This window comes from Sardina pilchardus, chromosome 14 (assembly GCF_963854185.1).
Source record: "Sardina pilchardus chromosome 14, fSarPil1.1, whole genome shotgun sequence".
Lineage (NCBI taxonomy): Eukaryota > Metazoa > Chordata > Actinopteri > Clupeiformes > Clupeidae > Sardina > Sardina pilchardus.
Genome location: NC_085007.1, coordinates 25330298 through 25350583, shown reverse-complemented (window position 1 = coordinate 25350583; position 20286 = coordinate 25330298). Strand labels below are relative to the sequence as shown.

The 20286-nt window shown below is 46.6% G+C and overlaps 1 protein-coding gene across 2 annotated transcripts in view; it reads left to right on the top strand.

Moving 5' to 3' along the window:
* Nucleotides 1-177: 177 nt before the first annotated feature.
* hook3 (hook microtubule-tethering protein 3) overlaps nt 178-20286 on the top strand; it is a 35190-nt gene continuing 15081 nt past the window's right edge. The window contains exons 1-10 of one of the 2 annotated variants that reach the window (XM_062555229.1): nt 178-518; nt 11335-11420; nt 12295-12367; nt 12533-12583; nt 12851-12983; nt 14800-14867; nt 14992-15054; nt 15515-15598; nt 18637-18800; nt 20168-20272. In XM_062555229.1, coding sequence (XP_062411213.1) covers nt 462-518; nt 11335-11420; nt 12295-12367; nt 12533-12583; nt 12851-12983; nt 14800-14867; nt 14992-15054; nt 15515-15598; nt 18637-18800; nt 20168-20272 — 884 coding nt within the window. In that variant the 5' untranslated portion in view covers nt 178-461. The remainder of the gene's footprint in view (nt 519-11334; nt 11421-12294; nt 12368-12532; nt 12584-12850; nt 12984-14799; nt 14868-14991; nt 15055-15514; nt 15599-18636; nt 18801-20167; nt 20273-20286) is intronic. The other variant, XM_062555230.1, reaches the window with a different exon arrangement.

Genomic DNA, 20286 nt, shown 5'->3' with positions numbered 1-20286 from the left:
AGAATCTCATTTGAATTATAGATATATTAATAAAGCGTACATATGAAGAACATTAGATGACAACGGTTATTATCTGATATGACGTGTTTCTTTTCGTTTGTATTCTATACAGGCGCAAGGCTGTCCATATTCTGCAGGGTGGCATCTTAAGGACCCTGACTGGGTTGGAAAAAGCTGTAGAGGGATAAACCGGCGGGGTGGCTATATGTGTGTTCGCGTTTTTGTTCTTAACAATTATTTAATTCCCTTTTCGAAACTGCGGACTGACACACAAGTGGAAGGCAAATTGGGGTGTATTTCGTCGTGTACCACTTCGACGAGATCGTACTAATTCGTCACGTTGTTCTGATCAAACCGATCAGATCAGACGTCTTCGGATATTGTCCTGTGTGGATACGTTACCCGTTAGGATAAAGACAGCCAGCAATCAAACTAGTGCAGTGGATTAATCTAAAGAGACGATGAGTACCCTGGAATCTGTGGATCGAGTCGAGTTGTGCGAGAGTCTGTTGACATGGGTGAGTGTATTCGAATGCTGCTTGGCATTTTAATGATCTCTAGCTGTCCAGACGAATATGTCTAACTGGGATAGCAAGCTAACGGTAACACCAGTTAGCTACCTACCTTATTTGTCTTGATGAGTACACTGTATCTCACTCACACGGGCCAAATGCATTTGTGTGTTCCAAGCTAAATTATGAAACTAGCCTAATCGCATGTTATCTGGCGCAATCATTTTACGCAGTTTTCCCGTCTTAAACACAGCGAAGGATACTTTGCCAGCTGTTTTTTGTAGGCAGACATTTACATTAGTTACACTATCTTACTGTATCAGTATTGGCTTGTAACGTTATCCAGACCAACAACATAAAGCAGTATACCAATTTAACAGAACATCTTGAAAGCGAAAAGTGTTCAAGAGAAAGTATGATCCCCAAAGCCTAAGTAATATATCTTGTGACACTGCGTTCTGTTATGTAATCACAGAAATGTCAATGAGATGATGTTAGGACGCAATGTTAGATAACGTGCTAAGTTTGATGTCAAGTGTGATGTCGCTTAATTTGCTAAATTTGAGGGTTCCTCACTCCATGTAGGCTAAGTTGTGTAGTTATATTCATATTATAACTACTTGCAGAGCTCCTCAGCATGTCAGATTGTCGTGTGTTCTGTTGCAATACTTTTTATGGATGTGTTGGCCTACGCCAAACCTTGATTTCGACATGTTTCTAGACAGTAAGCGTTTCCCAAACCCGCCCCAAGCAAACTTAAGTTTTGATTTCATAATATGCCTATACTCCTGTTAGCTATTCCATAAACAGTGACTTCAGAATATATATCAGAAAACAACCATTTCAGATTTTTGATCGTATCCAATGTGCTGTTTTTTTTCAGGCTTTTCTTGTATTTACATACTGCTCAGATTTCTACCTGAACATTTTGAACATTAAGGCTGCTGCTTGTCAATCAGAAACTCTACATTCCTGAAGCTCTGTTTAATCACATCACTCTAATCAGGAGGCACAAATAGGTCACTGTAGGAAAAGAGTTCTCAGTCTTTGGTAGTCAGATGAGTTCCTGCACATCTTTGCTCTAGCTTCACGCTAATAGCTGTCAAAACTCAAAGCCCAAGTCGTTATTAAACACACAGTTGCACTGTGGACAAAGCACAGCATGAAGGGGATAAGTATTTATACTGGACACACCGAAACACGATCGCTTGAGCTGGCCAGGGAGGGTAACATGTGCTGTGGTGATGTAATCAAAACAAGCACTGTGTGCGAAGGCTACTGAGGGGACTGAAAGGGGACCCTGCCTGACTGGACACACAGCAACACTAGATAAGGGTACCAGCCCTGACTGACAGCAGTACAGAAAGGGACGTCAACAGGCCTTTTGTGTAGAGAACCCAGGATATGCCCCAAGGCTGCAGTTATCATCACTTCATCTCTCTCTCTCTCTCTCTCTCTCTCTCTCTCTCTCTCTTAGTCCTCTGTGTTTGTGTCTCGCCCATGCTCTTCCCTCGTCTCTTTCTTGCCCCTGTTAATGTCCCCTCACAATAACAAAAGATGATGTCAAAGACGGACAGCTGCATTAAGTGGATGGACAGTGGTGAGCAAGCCAGTGTTTCGCACCATCAGGAGCCACTCTCTGCCTCTAGACACATGAATAAGGAAACATGTTTGCCAACAGCTTAGGTAATGGATAATGGCTGTGCTGTCAGTGCAGTGCACGTTGTGATGCCTCAGCTAAAGGAGATGGACATAGAAAAGTGCTGCTGTGGACTTGCTGATTCACACCCTGAAATGTCAAAGGCAGCACAGGCTGGCAGCAAGAGGGGATTAAGGGCGAATGACAGACAGTGGGGGTGGATGATGTGATGGTCAGTAGATTCATTCATTCTTTCTCTCTCTATCTCTCACACTCACACTCTCTCTCTCCCCCCTCATTGTGGCACTAGAACAGATGATTAAATTAAGGCCTGAGTGTTTGTGTGTTCCTAAATAGTGAGACCACAACATATCTCGTCATCTTCTCTCAGACATCTCTTGTGGTAGAACTCGCTTTGACATCCCTTGAACAACCTCATCTGCTCCCCCCCTCCTGCAATCTGTCAGTGTGAGACAATCCTCTGGGAGGGGCAGACAGGTGTGAAGATAATTAGAGTTCATTTGCTCTTCAAAAGTGTTTTTAGGCTGCTGAGGTAGATTAGAACTTTTGTGGTTCAGTGCCAAAGGGAGGGGTGTGGAGGGAAGTGAACAGGTTCCTCGGTCGCTCTCGGATGACAGTGGCCGCCGTGAGAACGCATTGCTGTTTCTTCACAGCTGTGCGAAAGATCAGAAAGTAGGCCGAAATGCAAGTCATGCATTGCACTAGTTCGTTTGCGTGAAAGGATGTGTCTTCTTGCTCTTGTGGTGGAAGTGAACAGAGTGAACGTCGCCTGAGCGGTGGAAGTCTGCGGTGACTCACTGGCGGTTCTCGAGCTTCCTGTCTGAAATGTTTGTTTTCTCCGAAGGTTTATCATTCCCATCCACAAATAGAGTGTCTGGTGTGCCCACACAACTCATACCCGTCTGTCCCCAACCCCCCAACTCTCTCTCAATGACCTTTCTCTAGCTCCAGTGATGGGCCATCGCTCATCCACATGCTGGCCACACACTCAAATACTCCAGCTGGCAGGCGGAGTTGAATGAGCATATGGCTCGGGAGCCGGCTAATAGAACTGCACTGGGACCGCTGTGTGATGCAACAGGCTTGGCCCAGGGCCGCGCCATGCCCCGCAGGGACCGGCTAAATGGTCAGATCGATCCAAACCGGCCACATCACGCTTGTCCTCTTCCATCTGTCATTCAGAAAAGGGAAAAAAATGAAACAGGGTGCACTCTCTTTTTTTTCATCGGCATCATTTTCAGGACCCCAGAAGAGTTAGCTGTGATCAACTCTGACTTGGCTTAGCTACTAGCGATTGGCTGTTTGTTGACAGCAGATTGCCCATAAATGTTGCAGTCACAGATCAATTAGGATCTCTGGACTCTGTGTGAGGACCTCTCTGAAGTTGTTGGTTGAAACGTGTGGTCCTCTGGTCAAGCATTCAGGTTTCAATTTTCAAATATTGCCCTCTTGACTGTAGATTTGTTTATTTGAATCTTTATTTGTCCGTCTCGAGACTTAACACTGAACAAAAAGACAAGGGTATGTTCTAGCAGTGTGCAATAGCAAAGAAGTGTGATTAGTTGAATTATTGCTGTGAGTTATTATGCATGGCAAGAACGTCTCGCGACTCACACCTCCACAGTCCCTCTGACCTCAACAGAAGCCCCTGGCAACGGTGCAGCAGGCGCTGTGTCGCCCAACAGTGTCCACTTTGTTTGGTGAGAAGAAAGGGCTGGCGAGTTGCAGCCAGAGGCCACTGTACAGTAGGCTGACCACGCTCACTGGAGGCAGCGAGCCAGAGCGAGGCATTGGGCAGCGGAGAAGAGTGCACGCACCGGCAGTTCGGACCCGTGGTCTGGTCAGCAGAGAACAACTGCGGTTACAGCGCCTACGGTGTAGTAGGAAGCCAGGATCCGTTCTGTGCTTCTGTAAGGCACACCAAAAGATTGTGCTCTTTGTTCACTGTCATATAACACTGTTATAACAGTTATTTTTTGTTATGTATTATAGATTGAATAAGCCCAAGGTTTCTACTCAACAGACATGGGGTGCCTCTCATATAAAGTTTATACGTCCTCCCTCGCTCCTCGGGCCTCGATCCTCACTGATCTACATAAAGAAAGATAGACAAAGGGATAGTCAATCGTTGTTGCCGCCCCATCATTCTTTATGTAGATCAGTGAGGATCGAGGCCCGAGGAGCGAGGGAGGACGTATAGACTTTACATGAGAGGCACCTATGGAGTTTTTTTTAGAAGCATGATGGCCTAGTATTCATAATCTTTTCAGGCTGATGAGTGATGGTTTTGTTTGGGATGGCAGGTGCTATTGCCCATTGTTTATGTCATCTCAGCAGGTGTTAATGGCTGCCCGTTGGGTTTCACCCTTGGTTGTCCCTGAAGGATGTTTCACCACGCTAGTCTGCGAAGAGCACACACACCCTATCATGGCCCTTTGGCGTGTGAAGACAGGGAATAGCGTCTCCTCTGCAGCTGGAAATAATGTGGTCTGCTCGCATTCCACACATAGCTGTGAGCAGCGTTTAGGGAATGAGAGTCTCACTGAGCGTCACTGCAGACCTCTCCAGACAACTCACGGAGAGAGCCGTAAAGCTAACAAGCTAACCAGCTAACCCCAGAGACCAATTAAGACACACTGTTAACCACACCTCATAGTGGAGTGAAGTTGACAAGTGAGCTAAACCTAAAGCTAACAAGCTAATTTCACTCTCTGAGAAGCTTACACAAGAATGTTTCAGAGGTAATCAAGACAATTGGCAAGAAGACTGTCACACAAGGCCTGTTCATCAGGATTTCTCTAAAGTTATCTGTTCATGTCTGTCTTTGCTCTCCTAATCCCAATCCTGGAGTTTTGGGCTGCTTGCTCTCTCAGTCAGCGTTTGCAGGCTGTATTTTTGGTAATTTTCCTAAGAGCTGGGCTGCCCCACCCTCCCTGTTCCCTCTGTGTGTTTCCTCATATTCAGAGGAGATTATGGGTGTAGACTTCCTCTCTTGCGTCATGAACTTGAGCGATCCTTTTCGCAACATAGGCAAGTCTATGCAGCCTGTGTTTTAGGGGCTAATTTTAATTTCAGTTTCTTTGTGATGATGTGTCTTAGTGAGTAGTTAAAATGCAGTGGTTGGGTGCATCCTGTGTATGGGTTTTAGCCTAAGTAACATTTGTGAAGGGTCCAAAACACTGACACCACTGCACATTTAGAGATGAATGGTTGCCAGCAGGCTGGGCCTGAAGGATAAATCCTCAAGAGTCTGGGGAAGATTTGGGGGATTATTTGGTCAATGGTCCAATCTCCCTGGAGTATCAACCCCTCTGCCCTGGTTTTGACCAACGTCCTTGTTTGGATATTACGCCCAGGATTTGAATGGTCGTTTAAAGTTCTTTTATTTGCCAAGGCATCATCATGATACCGGGCCCAAGTGCCTCCTTTGCTGTTGTTTTGCAGCACAACCACTTTTGGTTTGGTTACTGTTTTTGCGTACCATAATTTCTCCACTATTAGCCATGGTTTACACATTGATTTTACAAAATGTCTTCAGCTATGAGATTATTGATACACCTGGGCAGTTAATATAGTATTGATATGGTTTTGTTTCTTTTAACTTACATACTAGGATATCCTGTGGCTTATACACAATGCAGCCAATAGACCGTAAATTACTTCATGGTATTTTGTGAATGGCTTGCCGTCTTTGTTGTACAGATATCAATTCGTCCCCTTGACCTTGACCTAAGGCTACACAGTCTACATAGTCTACATAAAGTCTACATGTCTATTTAATGGTTGGAGACTCTTTTCCGGGGAATGCCCTCAGCCCTCTCTTGTTCTAGGATCCGTGTGTATTTCAGGAGAGGCTCCACTGAGGCCTCTGAAGGCTTCGATTGTAGCCTACTCCTGAGCAGGCTCTCTGTCATTCACGCGGTTAGCGTTTCTCAACCAGCATGTGAGGGCTAAATTTAAAGCCTTGGCAATTCGGTCACCACGTAACGGCCTCTACGAAACAGGACTTGCCTGGCCGGAGAGGCTGGCCTCTTTCCAGATCAGTCTGATATTTAAACCAAACAAAAAAAGCCCTTAAGCTAATTAGCTATGTTCTAAACCGCTCCCAAAAAACTAGCGAACTCCATACTGACAGTGGACTTAGTGTTTAAAACAGGCCATGTGTTTTACATTGTGTATATGGACTAATCCTTATGTAATGCGTAGGCCTACTTGGCCGGTCGAAGCTGTACTTGAGCAGTTTCAAGCAGTTCTTCCACGGTTTAATTTGACCATTCAGTGTGTTTTGCTGTGAAGTGTCAAGCGCTCGGTCATCTGGCCTTGGACTCGCTTGTGGCGGTGAAGAGGCTGCGCAGCGATGAGGGCGAGCTGAAGCGGCTATCAGGCCACTCGAGCGCGTAAATGATTTCCATGGAGGTCGCAACTGGTCGATTCTGCAGGAATTTGCGCTGGCCCCTGCGTTCATTCATGGACCAAGGCACATTAATTGGGAGCCTCCGCAAGGTTATGGCAGTATAGTCATTAGTGCGGATTCCCTCTCTCTGGGACCCTGTATGATTGTGTAAATATTGAACACACACACACACACACACACACACACACACACACACACACACACACACACACACACACACACACACACACACACAGTATCTAGGCTCACAGAAGGCCATATCCCTCCACTCTCGATGTGTGCAGCACATTTGTCCTGCTTCTCCCACACATAACACTGTTACCGCCCTGATGCCTGAACATCAGTCTGGCCTCCCTATACCACCGCATCGATTCCATCCCCGGCCGACTGCGCTGTTTCGACGGGAAACATTCCGTGTTTGCAGACCCAGAGAACCAGCCTAAGCGGAAGCCGATGAACGCGGGCGGCGGGACGAGCGGGTCCGTCGATACTGGCGCGTACCAAATGTGCCAGTCCCATCAATCAGTCCCAGAGCCGCCCAGGATCAGGCTGAGCGTGAAATGGAACAGCCAGGCTGAAAGTGGGGCACACCCGGGGCAGGAGGGGGTTGGGTGGGGTGGGTGGAGAATCGGCGTGGGGGATGGAGGGATTCCCCCAGCTGCTTCCAGAGGCAGCCAGGCAATGATAACGTGTCTGACACTCATAAGCACAGACACACACACACACACACACACACACACACACACACACACACACACACACACACACACACACCACTCCACTCAGAGAAGCCTCGCTTCAGACACCTGCAATTTTAATCAGCTAGGCCTTTGTGTCTATCACCTCCGTAGATGCCCCGTGGGAGGTGTGTGTGTGTGTGTGATTATGGCTTTCTTGAGCGTCAGAATTAATTAAAAATGCAAGTTGCAGAGCCAAAGTTTGACACTACAGACATTATAATCCTGTCGCTATAATAGGCCTACAGTATATCTCCCTCGGTTGAATAAGCTTGCGGCAGAGATGGCTAACCGTACCCGGAGCGGCATTAAGTGTGCCCATTTAGCGGGCAGGCCTGTGATAGACTGGCAGGACTGACGACGTGGAGCTGGGCTGGCGTGGCCTGTGACTCATGTGCCAGACACAGAGCACTGCTGTTGTGGCAAGACGCTGGAGCAGCAGAGTGCCCTGTCCTTCCTGCTGATGGATGGGACACCATCCCAGTGTGCCCCTTTAGGTAGTGGGCTTCTCCCTGAAAGAGATGAATGTGTGCCCTGTGCCTGAGGAAAGAGAGAGAAAGAGAGAGAGTGTGTGTGTGTGTGTGTGTGTGTGTTTAGGGGGTTATATGTGGGTTCACTTATGAGAGATATATGGGCTTTGACGCAGTAAGGGATCCTGGGAATTGGCCCCGGCAAGGTCTCTCAGCCCAGAGGGTCAACTCCCTCTGAGCGGCCCAGGAGAAATGTCCAGTGTGACGTGAGGTTGCCACGGTCACGGACCTGGCCGCTGCATCAGCATCTTTTGTGATCCTGAATGCGCTCAGGTGACCGTGGCCCCCCAAGCGTGCGCCATTTTTGTGTTGAGTGGGAAAATGATTGTTGAAGAATGCCTGTGAGTGTGTTGTGCTGAGCATTCCATAACTGGACATTCAACAGTGGAAGTCTCCTGAACGGTCTGCTTTCTCTCTGTCATAATACCCTTCGGCCCCTCCCTCCCTCTCTCACTTGTGTTTCCAAAACAAAGCCCCTTCTTTCTTCCTCTCCGCTCTGAGCTGTGCTGAGTGGGTCTGGCGTTACTGTACGTTTCTCTCTTTGTTTGTGTGTGTGTGTGTGTGTGTGGAGGGGGGTGATAAAGAAAGACGTACAGAGAGAGCGAGTGAGAGTGTGACTGCGATTATGTGATTGAGAGCGAGGACAAAAAGAAAGAGTGAGTGAGAGGGAGAGGGACAGAGAGTCAGAGAAGAGGCCCCATCCCAGTTCATGGCAAGTGGAACAGCTCGTTGCTGGTGTTACGTAAGGGCTGGAGTGGAGTGTTTGGGTTCATCCCTCTCTGGCCACGTGCCTGAACTTAATGCTGTACGTAGCCCAGAGTCCCAGCTGCAGCTGACGCCACTAGGCCGGCAGAACAGAGCAGAGTAGCGCAGCGCAGTTCTCCCTGTCTGCTACTCCGCCAGGCCTCTCCTCCCCTCTTCTCCCCTCTCTTCTCCTCTCTTCTCCGCCCAGCTCCAGTCTTCTGATGTGGGGGGGAATTCACATGGAAATTTCCCATATAGTGTTAAGAAACAAGATGGTTGCACCAGCAGAATTCTAATGAAGTGAATGTAGGACAGGTTTGCAGGTGGAATGAAATCGGTGGGGGGAAAAGGCTCTGGTTACTAGTCTTGTGGGCAACGAGTGTTGAGGTATTGAATGTGATTAGCTGACCTTTCTGAGTGGAACTTCCATGTGGGGGGGTTTCCTGGTTGACGTAAGCGTGAGAATTGGTGCCCACACTCCACTGATAGATGCCACTTCTGCCCCTTTTGATGTTTATAGACTTCCTTTTGAGATCACTGGCCCTAAGTATAGCCTAGGAACTGTGAAAGCCTCCTACTATCCTGGCCTGGCTTTTTTTTTTTTTTCTTTAAACGTCAGCTGACCGGTCTGCCGAACGGGCCGCAGTCAGACGGGTTGAGTCGGCCTCAGCCAGACAGGCCACCTGCTGAGTGACCGGGTAAAGCTGGCGCGGCAAAGCCTGCAGGTCGACTCCTGTCACGACAGGGTTTGGGCGAGGACACAGAGAATCTCTCAATGAGTAAGCTTAGCTTACTGTAGGTCTGAGGAGTGCTCGGCTCCTTCGTCACTCTGACTTTTGTACTTAGTGTAGTGTTGTTTGTAGTTGTAGTGTTTTAGATTATTTGTTACACTCCCTGTTTTTTTTCCCTTTTAGTCAAACTGTGTACAAACGAGGGGTGTTTGAAGAAGGGCTCTGCTGCGCTGTAAATCTGATAGTCCTCCTTACTTTCCTCTCCTACTGGATCTGAACCCTTTTAAGTGTCTCGTAAAACTACTCGCAACTGGTGAGCGCAGATGGAATATCCAGAGGTCTACAGATGTTTTCCAGGCCTGTTGGTGACTGGTGACGTGTGTGTGTGAGTGTGTGTGTGTCTGTGTGCGACTTTGTGTGAGGAGCCTGGAAGAAGACCATGTGTTTGTCTACAGTAAATAACACCCTTAGGGTTGTTCTAGAAGGGCACAGCAAGGCCTCATGTTGGGACACAGTTAATGCACTGGCATGCACACACACACACACACACACACACACACACACACACACACACACACACACACATACACTCACACACACCCTCCAGAAGTTTGATACCCTGCACTTGCTGACGACTTGGACCTGGCCCAGGCAGGAAGGCAGAGAAGGAGCAAGAACGAGTTTGCCAGAGAAGGAAAGAGAGGAATGAAGGGAGGATGGAATGAGGAGGGAGGGAGGGAGGGAGGGAAAAGGGGCTCTTTTTCTTTTGCAGCCCTGAGCAGTGTTCTAACTTTCTATTGGGTTGCCGTGAGCACGTGCTGTGGGACAAGGAGTTCCCAGCATTGTGTGTGTGTGTGTGGGCGAGAGAGAGGGACACTGAGCGGCTACTGTTTTGAAGTAATGACCACCCGTCTAATCCTGCTGCTCACACACTGCTTTGGTCTTAGTGGTGTGTGTGTGTGTGTGTGTGTGTGGACGGACATAGAGAGAGAGACAGGGAGAGGGAGAGAGAGAGAGAGGGAGGGAGAGAGAGAGGAAGGGAGGTAGAAATAGAGAGCGTTGGGAGGTGAAGTCAGGGACAGAACAGCTGTGTTTATTCTCCAGCACTGAGAGAGAGGGAGAGAATGAGTTGTCAGTAGGAAGCGGACGTGGTGTCTGCACACTGAGGAAATTGGAAGCCTCAAGATTAGAGGAAGCCCCCGGCCTGTCTTTAATAGGGGGAAAGTGCAGCCTCAATCTCTCCACAGCTACCACTTTATCTCATCACTTCTGAGCTCTTATGGCCTCCTTTATTTTATTGTAATGATCCTGCTGCGCCTCTGATACTATGTGTGAGGTAGACAGCCTAAGTTGTATGCCACTTATGCGATAGGCCTTTACACACACACACACACACACACACACACACACACACACACACACACACACACACAGAGGGGTATGCAGAATTTGTTGTTACTATTATATTATTAGTTGTTACTATTATACCACTAAGCTTCTTGTAAAAGGCAGGGTTGCCGTCTTTACAGTACATTTGGCTTTAATGTCTGTCCATTGTGACGGTACACTGTGTATTGTTGTGGTCGTCCAGTAAGGAACCATGTGGCAATGGCTACATGCAGACACTTGACCACACTTGAAATGGGAAGCATTGAGTTTCAGACATTAACATGCACTCTTAGCATGCAATCAGTCTTGCACAGGCAGGAAGGCCTATGTGATGGTGTTGTGTGGTCGCATGTGTAGCCTCATGTCCATACAGCGCTCACGGTGTCCCTTACATCCATGTGTGTGTATATGTGTGATTATCTTCCCTGCCCACTTAATAATAATAATAATAATAATAATAATAATAATGATGATGATGATAACTCCTTTCATTGTATAATATGATCTAATAACGTCCTCACAATGTTGAAGATGGGGAAGTGTTTGTTGACGTTTAAACACACTTTGGTTTTGTGTGCTCATGTACTCATGGTGTCCTGTTTCTGTGTCTCCCTCAGATTCAGACGTTTGGAGTGGAGGCGGCGTGTAAAACAGTGGAGGATCTGACCAGTGGGATAGTCATGGCCCAGGTCCTGCAGAAGATGTGAGTCTTCCTATATGTATCTCCAGATCTAGGGAGTTTTTCTTCGCCCCTGTTACTCATGGACCCTCTGATTGTTTAAACACACTGTAAAGCGCCATGAGACATGTGTAATGTTTTGGCACTCTATAAGTGAAATTAAACTAGAATTGAAATGGGAACTCCTTGCTGCTCAACAGTCACTGGCCATTCCTCCATTGGGGTCACAACTCTGTTTGAAAGCAACCAGTCAGCAGCAGTGGCCTTTGACACGATAGGACCACTGTCTCCAACCGGTTTTTAGCACGCTATGGATCGCCAGAGGGGATCCACTTTAAAGCTTTGAAGTTTAAAAAGTTATTTGTGTAAAGCAAATTATTAAAGGTCATAACAAATTAAGGTGTAATTAGGAAAGGTCACAAACCTGAGGGCAGATGTTACCTCCTGTGTCAGTGGATGTGCAGCAACTGTCTGTTTGTCTTTGATGGTGGTGTGGGTGGATTTCTTAAGCACTGCCCGCGGTTGATGTTTATATGCTGTGGCTTTCACAGCACCGCGTGTAAGTATCCTGTTTATGTGTACTTGAGTTGGTGGAATTCATCATTCAAGGCGGTGTGCTGTAGCTCTTATGACAGGGTGGTGGGAGGGGGTGACGACGATGATGATGATGGCTTTTGCATGCTGTGTGACAAAACGTCTGATGCAATGCAACAGCTGTCACTACAAGCGATCTGATCAAGATTACGCTTAAACCGTAATGGTGTTTCCGTTTGTTTTTTTTTCCTTTGTGATTTCCTGTTGTGTTGTTACTAAATTCAAGGCCTCAGTTCCCCAATGTGCTCACACAAGTGTAAATCACATGCTTCTCTCTCTCTCCCTCTCTCTCTCTCTCTCCCAGAGATAATGTGTATTTCAATGACAACTGGATAAGCCGGATTAAGCCTGAAGTGGGGGATAATTGGAGATTAAAGGTATGCCATACGTCAGTCCCCGTTTTCACAGAAACCAGTATTATTGTCTAGCCGCCCTAGTCTCAACTCGTGTTGTGAACTCACTCGAACACTCTCTCTTTTTTTCTCTCTCTCCCTCCCTCCCTCCCTCCATTTCTTTGTCATTCTCTGTCTCCCTCCATTCAGATCAGCAACCTAAAGAAAATCTTAAAAGGAATCTTGGACTACAACCAGGAGGTAAGAGTGCGGCATGCGTTTGCATGTATAACATATTCAATGACTAGCAGACCGGCAGCCTAAATGAATTGTTCCCACACTATGTGTTCCTCTGTCTGCTGACCACAAGCCCCCCCGTAGTTCCCCTTCTCTCTTTTCCTAGTCACTGATCTCTGTATTCTCTCTCTCTCTCTCTCTCTCTCTCTCTCTTTCACCGCTCTCGTGTTTTCACTCATCGCCGCGCTCCTGGTTTTCATCTCCTGTCCGCTCCGCTCCTCTCCTCTCCAGATCCTTGGCCAGCAGATTAATGACTTCACACTCCCAGATGTCAACCTCGTCGGCGAGCACTCAGACGCAGCCGAACTGGGCAGGATGCTGCAGCTCATCCTGGGCTGTGCAGTCAACTGTGAACAGAAGCAAGGTGTGGAGGCTGTCTGCCTGCCTGTCTGTCTGTCTGTATATCTTTGTGTCTGGGCTGGAGCTGTTGAATTTTGTGTCTCTGTCTGGAAGTGTGTGTGTGTGTGTGTGTGTGTGTGTGTGTGTGTGTGTATCTGTGTTTGTGTGTGTGTGTGTGTCTGTGTCTGTGTCTGCGTCTCTGTGTGTTTTGAGCGTGTGTGTGTTTGTGTGTGTGTGTGTTTGTGTGTGTGTCTGCGTCTGTATGTTTTGAGTGTGTGTGTATGTGTGTTTGTGTGTGTGTCTGCGTCTGTATGTTTTGAGTGTGTGTGTGTGTGTGTCTGTGTCTCTGTATGTTTTGAGCATGCATGTTTATGCATATATGTCTGTGTTTTGAGTATGCCTGTGTGTCTATGTGCTTATCAGTATGTGAGGGGAGTGTGTGGGATTGATTTCTGGATGTCAGGGCTGGTGTGCAGTGCTGTGCATTGGTGTGCTTGCCTAATGAGCTCCATGTCTGCTGCTGCCTGTGTGCTCAGGGCTTCTGTTTGTAGCAACGCTTTGATGAAGCTGACGAGGAGCTCCCCGGTGCTTTAGCTCTCCTGCCGACAGCTTGCAGGCTGTGCCAGACACACACACACACACACACACACACACACACACACACATACAAACACACACATACACACTCATTCTCAGAGAGAGTGAAAAATAAAAAGAAAGCAAGGACTATTGTGTCCATATTTAGATTCCGGCAAGTCTCCCTAATACTAACATAATCACAAACACGCCCAGTTCCACCAGGCCCCGTATTCACAAAGCATTTCATCTTACCGCTTAGAGTAGTCCTAAATCTCACAAGAAAATATAACTAAGAGATTTCTCTTATAACCTACTCACAAAGCTGCTGAGACCAACTTTTAGTAAGGAAAAATGAGAGCTCTGTTGCTATGGTTGACGTCTCATGCACAAGTTTGTTTGCCGTGACCACGGCTGAGGAGTGCCAGGTCTGTGCTGGTGAGAAGGCATATGATACATGAGTACCATGAAGGACGAGAGAGAGAAAAATAAATAAATAAATACACAAATAAATAAATAACGACGACAGGCTACAAAGTAAATATAGCCTTGTAGTGGAATACACTACGAACTCGTGCAGTATCTTTGCGACGTTTGAAATGAATCTATATGAATACCTGTTTGCACAGACGAGAAGCAATTTCATTTCATTTTCAATGTACTGTAATATTACATTTAGTTTAAATATTGGCCATAAATTGTTTTGGTTGTTGTTGGTGGCATTATTACATCTCTCACAATTATTTCTTTGTGATTGAGATCTCCTTTAAGTGATTCTGCATCTGCATTTCAAAACATTGCCACATGGAGTGATACAAACAGCTGCTTTACAATTGTAAAACTTAGATGCTACTTTTAACACTAAAATGCTGTGTGAATTACTCTTAGTCAAAAAAAAATAAAATATATGTATCCTAAAGTTATGACTGACATGCCCATTATTTTTTAACTTCCATAGTTAGGCGCTACTTTACCCACAAGATTATTTGTGAATACGGGCCCTGATCTCCATAGCAACCTATTTTCGACCAGCTTTGGAGAGGTGAAGCTGATGAAATGCTGCTGGCTGGACACACACTCTCTGTAAACACCCTCTGGCTCTCAACCCAGCCAGGTGATGCTGTCGGGTGGGCGCACACACAGGCGGTAGTGCACACAGAGTTTACTGACCTGAAATGAGAGAGGTGGAGTGAGGGGGGGGGCGGGGTGTGGAGCCGACTGGTATTGAGTTCATGATGCCAAAGGCTTTTTGGCTGTTTTCACAGAGTACATCCAGACAATCATGATGATGGAGGAGTCTGTGCAGCATGTTGTCATGACAGCCATTCAGGAGGTATGCCTTTTTTTTTTACCCACAGTGCTTTGAGAGGAAGGTCAGGGCGTCCGTGTACTGTTACATCATCAGTGTCACTGAAATGAATGTATATGTTTCTAAATCAAATGATTTTCTGCCACAGCTGATGAGCAAAGAGACACCTGTCACAGGAGGAAGTGATACCTACGCTGATCTCGACAGACAGGTAAACAAACATGACCCCTGTTCTGGCACCTGGGTTTTTGTTTGTACTTGTTCAGTGTCACACAGATGGTTTTGTTTGTGGAGCTAAATAATTTATTCAGAATAAAAAGGCATCCTAAGGACTAGGGGTGGGACAAAATATCAATATGGCACTATTTTCCATATGACTTCTTTTTGTGTTGTGTTATGGATACGCTGATTAAACATATAAACACTGAAATGTGTACTAGCAACTAGCAATGCTGAAATATGCATTTTTCTGAGAAACATGTTTATTGGTATGAATGCCTATTGTTAAGTAATTTAGGTTCTAGGCTGTTTTTCCATAAAGCTCCAGATTTTTTTTCCATAGCTAACATGGTTAGTGAGTGGGCCTCTAAATGCAGCAGTGGTTACTATGGCTCCAGACAACCTTGTAGCGTTGTCCTTGTGTGACGATCTTGTGTTTCCACATCCTGTAGCTCAAGAAGACGGTGGAAGAGCTAAACGATGCTATGGCCACCAAAGAGGAGATCGCCCAACGCTGCCACGAGCTAGACATGCAGGTACAGGCCGTTTACACACACACACACACACACACACACACACCTGAGACCCAGCATACATTCACACCTTGGCTAAACAAGAGTGTGAAGAGTGGGAAGTTTCACTTGAGAATGTCTTATGATGAAAAGGAAAACATTTTTAAAGTTGAAATGATATCAATGGGATCTATATCTGTCAGTAGCACAACAAAGGTTACGGTGTATGTTAACTGGTCTAATTTCTGTTCTTTTACATGATGTACATGGTGCAACTCCTGGACTAAAAGGTAGTTGCCAATATCTGTTACTCAGGAAATGGTGGTAGGCAATGACCAGGCTGGGCATTTCACACATAATCTACAGTAGGATAAGAGTGCAAGTGTCTTTTGACACTTTACATTGACAAGTGGAATTTCATTGGACTAATGTGGTGAATTTCCTGATATTTGGCATAGCTGAGTTGTGTGTGATGCAGGTCCCATTGATGTTCAGTAAGACATGACACTTTCACAAGTAAGCAAAATGAGATCCTATACTTACACAGCGATGTAATGGATTCATTTTGTTTGATGAACAAACTCAAATGTGGAGCACAGTTGGTGTTTCTCCCATTTGGGAAGCAAACTCTTCTCAGACATAGGGCCACAATGGCTGTTCTTCTACACACTTCACTCTCCATTCTCCTCATTTTCAAATATGTAAAACTCACACCAAACCCATCCCTGGTCGACACCTATTATTTATTTGACACTTTTTTTTACATTTTCTTGCAGATTGACACTTGCTTTTTCTTTCATTTCCATCAGGCCATGCATTTTGTACAATTGTGAGCTTCTAGACTGGTGGCTCCCTGTTCTTGGCTTCTGTTCCCACATAGGCAGCCGTGTAGCTGGTATGCCTCAGCTGCAACTGAAACCTGCACCGTACAGCATGTAACGCAGCATTGCACCTAGCTGTTCCATCATGTCAGAACTGAGAGACTGTTGTGAATGTCCCACCAGTGGCATAAATGAGCAAGTCAAAAGAACTGATGATTTGAACAGAAAAAAAAAAAAAACACCACGCATCAAAAATCTCTGAGCACACATCCTTTCCCAGTTCCTGGATAACTCGTTCCATTCCAGCCCCATTGTAGTGTTTGCTCACCGTTAGACGCTTTGTAAAGGCACAGGCAGTCCCACAGTATTCCACCGCCTCATTGTCCTGTAGAGGGTAAGGCCTTGTGTAGGAGATGTTTCTTTTGTGTGTAATTTTTGCCTTTTTTTTTCTCTCTGACCTCTGATCTCTGCCTTGCTTTAAAGGCCTACCTCGTTCAAGAAGAACGTGATAGACTGAGGTTAGAGTATATTGAACTAGAAGAAAGGGTAAATCTTGCTTTTCTTTTTTGAAATACTGTCTTCTGTTCATTCCGTTCCTCCCTTCCTGCAACTCACGCTCTCTTTCTCTGTGGCGTTGCCGTTGTCTGATGGCCCTGGATTTGCTGTCTGCTTCCATAACAGCACCCTCGAGTGGCGTGGAGGCTCCCTAACTCTGTGTGTGCGTGTGTACATGTGTGCGTGTGTGTGTGTGTGTGTGTGTGTGTGTGTGTCTGGTTCTCCACTGCTTGGTCCTAACTCTGCTGAGTGGTCACACGCACACAAGAGGACTAATGCCCCCCCACCTCCCCCATCTTAACCTACCTGTCTGTTTGGGTTCCCATGGCAACGGCTCAGAGTGCTTAGCAACGGTCACCTTGGCAGCCGCAGCATACAGTAGATGCCACGTGTAGAGAATGCAGACGATGCCTAGAAGTCGCTTTTTACTGGCACCACTTCCATCAGCCGATTATTGACTCATTACATGTTTCATTAAGTTTTCAAGTTGTTCATAATGTGCTTTGTCCTCAAAGTCCTTGGACAGACGGCATTTTTAAATATATTTTCTCAAAATCCACAGCACTTCCTGTCTTGCTTTTATTTTTCTTAGTGAGCAATTCACTCTGGGCACTCCAGTTATATCCTGAGAGTCTAACAAGTCAGAGTTTAAATCTGTCATTCTACAGACAGAAGATCAACATTAACGCCATGTTAGGCCTCCATAAAAAAGGTCTCTCTTGGGGTTCTTAATCACGAACCTACAAGTCAGTTTTCAGAAAGAGAATCGTCTTTTAGAATCTCTTGGAAAGCAAAGCCACTTTTTCAGTTAGCCTGTTCGCAGTCCCCTCGGGAGACTGGGAATGTGTTTTGGGAATGTATTTGTGCTCCCAGCTCGGCCGCTTTGCTTCGGTGTGGAATCTCACCCTGCTTCCCATGTCTGGACAGAGCCTCATAAACTGCATGATGCCCTGGTTGGCTCGAGACTTTTAAGTTTAAGTTTTGGTTGTGGTTTGGAGTTTCTTTTTCCCCCCCGCCAGTTTTGTTGGACATGTGCTTGCTTTTACACTCATTGTTTTGACATTATTCATTATTCATGTTAAGTTGTTTAAATATGTGTTTGCTATAACCAGTCCAGGCTGATTTCAAAGTAGACTTAATAGATTGTGTGCAATTATTCTGGCTAGCGGCTATTCTGTGGGTTACAAGTCATTGTAATTATCATTAATCTTGTCAGAAATTCCTGCATCTTTACCAAGAAGACATTATCTTGATTGAGAGGTTAGCCACCTCATACCACAATGGATGTTGTACTTTAGTTTGGTATTAGCCTTGTGGTGGCATAGACAATATTCCATAGGATTAGTTACATTAAAGTAGTAGATCACAGGATGAGATTATGGGGGAGGAAAGAACTACTCGTTCACTGTAGAATGCGTAGTTCTGTTTGTGCTGAGACTTTGGTAGGTAGAAACCGTGCTGAGACTTTGGTAGGTAGAAACCGACAGAAGATTTCATCTGGACTCTAGAAATGGCCTTCAAAGGTTATCTGATGCTAGTACACAGAGAGAGACAGTTTGTTCAGCTACAGCAATGAATCGCTTAAATTCTGAACAATTCTTTTCTTTTGTTCTCTCTCTCTCTCTCTCTCTCTCTATCCCTCCATCATTCTCTCCCTCTCTCCTCGTCCTCCACCCCTGTGATCAGGTGGCGGGCCTGCAGGAGGAGAAGAGCAGCCTGCTGGCGGAGAACCAGGTGCTGATGGAGCGGCTCAACCAGTCCGACTCCATCGAGGACCTCAACAGCCCCGCCGGCCGACGCCACCTGCAGCTGCAGACACAGCTGGAGCAGCTGCAGGAGGAGACCTTCAGGTGAGCAGGGAGTGGGGGAGGGGGGGTCAAAAGAGCAGGTCAGAGCGGTAGATAAAACAGAGTGGCGACACTCCCATAGACCTCCATAGGAAAAAATGGCAGCGCTTTTTCCAGACTATTTCCTCGTTATGGGGCTTTTGGAACTGTTTACAGCCAATCTCTTGGTCAGTAGTCAATGAGTTCATTGATTACACCTTCCAGCATCAGAAGTACATCCCACCCTCCTGCGATTCAGCCATTCAGCACAGGTTTTTTTGGAACTTTTGATCGCAACTCTCTCTTTCTATGGCTCTGGAGCAGGTGAGATAGGGGAGGAGGGGCTGTGTGGGGAGATGGGGAGTGGATTTGAGACAGTGAGGGAAGAAGGGAAAGAGAGATTAGAGGTGCCTCTCATGCAGCGTTTATACGTCCTCCCTCGCTCCTCGATGCCTCGATCCTCACTGATCTACATAAAGAATGATGGGGGGGGGGGGAAACAATGGGATAGTCTATCCAGTGTTAGTTATAGATCAGTGGGAACGCCCATCGAGGATCGAGCATCGAGGATCGAGGAGGCATGATGAGAGGCACCTCTGGAGTGGAGGAAGGAGAGTGTGTGAGCTGAAGGGAACAGGAAGAGGAGCAGGAAGACGAGAGGCATATGGCCTGGCTGCTCAAACAAACTGGTGTTTATGTGGAAAACAGACAGACTATGGAGAGTAACTGAGATCTACACTGAGAACACACGGGACAAGTATACAGACAGTTCATGTTGCCCAACCCTTTGCCCAAATACACGTTCATAGTCTCATTTTCAGGAAAGGGAGGTGTGTGTGCGTGTGTGTGTGTGTGTGTTTTCATAATGAGGAGAAGAAAGAAGCCTAACCATGTTTTTTTTTATTCATTACCATTGTTGCACAAAACATAAATCTGATGCATTGTGTGAGAATTAGCCAAAGGCAAATTCACGTCTGCAGTCTGCATAGCTTGAAGCCAAATCCAGTGATGTGTTTAAAAGGGGGGGGGGAAAGCATCCGATCGATAAATTCTGTGGTTATGCTACCATAGCACGATTTGTCTGCCCCATGTAATTGTAAACGTGCTGGGCCTTTGGTGTGGGGATTTAACCATGCGAATGCTTCAGGCGATATGGTCTCGGTGCTAAAATGTGTGTTGGGAGCCATAACTCTCTGCGGGGCGATCGATGCTGGGGAGATATTGATCTCTCCTCTCTCTCCGTCCGTGTCTCGCCGGAGGCACGGCTCTGCGGCGCTCTGTTGTGGGCATATTAAAGCCCCATAAAGACTCGTGTAATTGGGCCGTTTCATGCGCCGCTGCATGTCGATTGGCCAGAGCCGGACGGACGCTAACTGCGGCTTTCCCAGCAGGCTTAGCATGTGCGAGGCGTCTCAGCTCAGCTGCGACCTGCAGCCTCTGCCGCCTGCCCTGCAGGCCTGGTCTCTCAGCTCCACCCTGATGCTGCCCCAGTGGAGGTAAAGGCTCTACT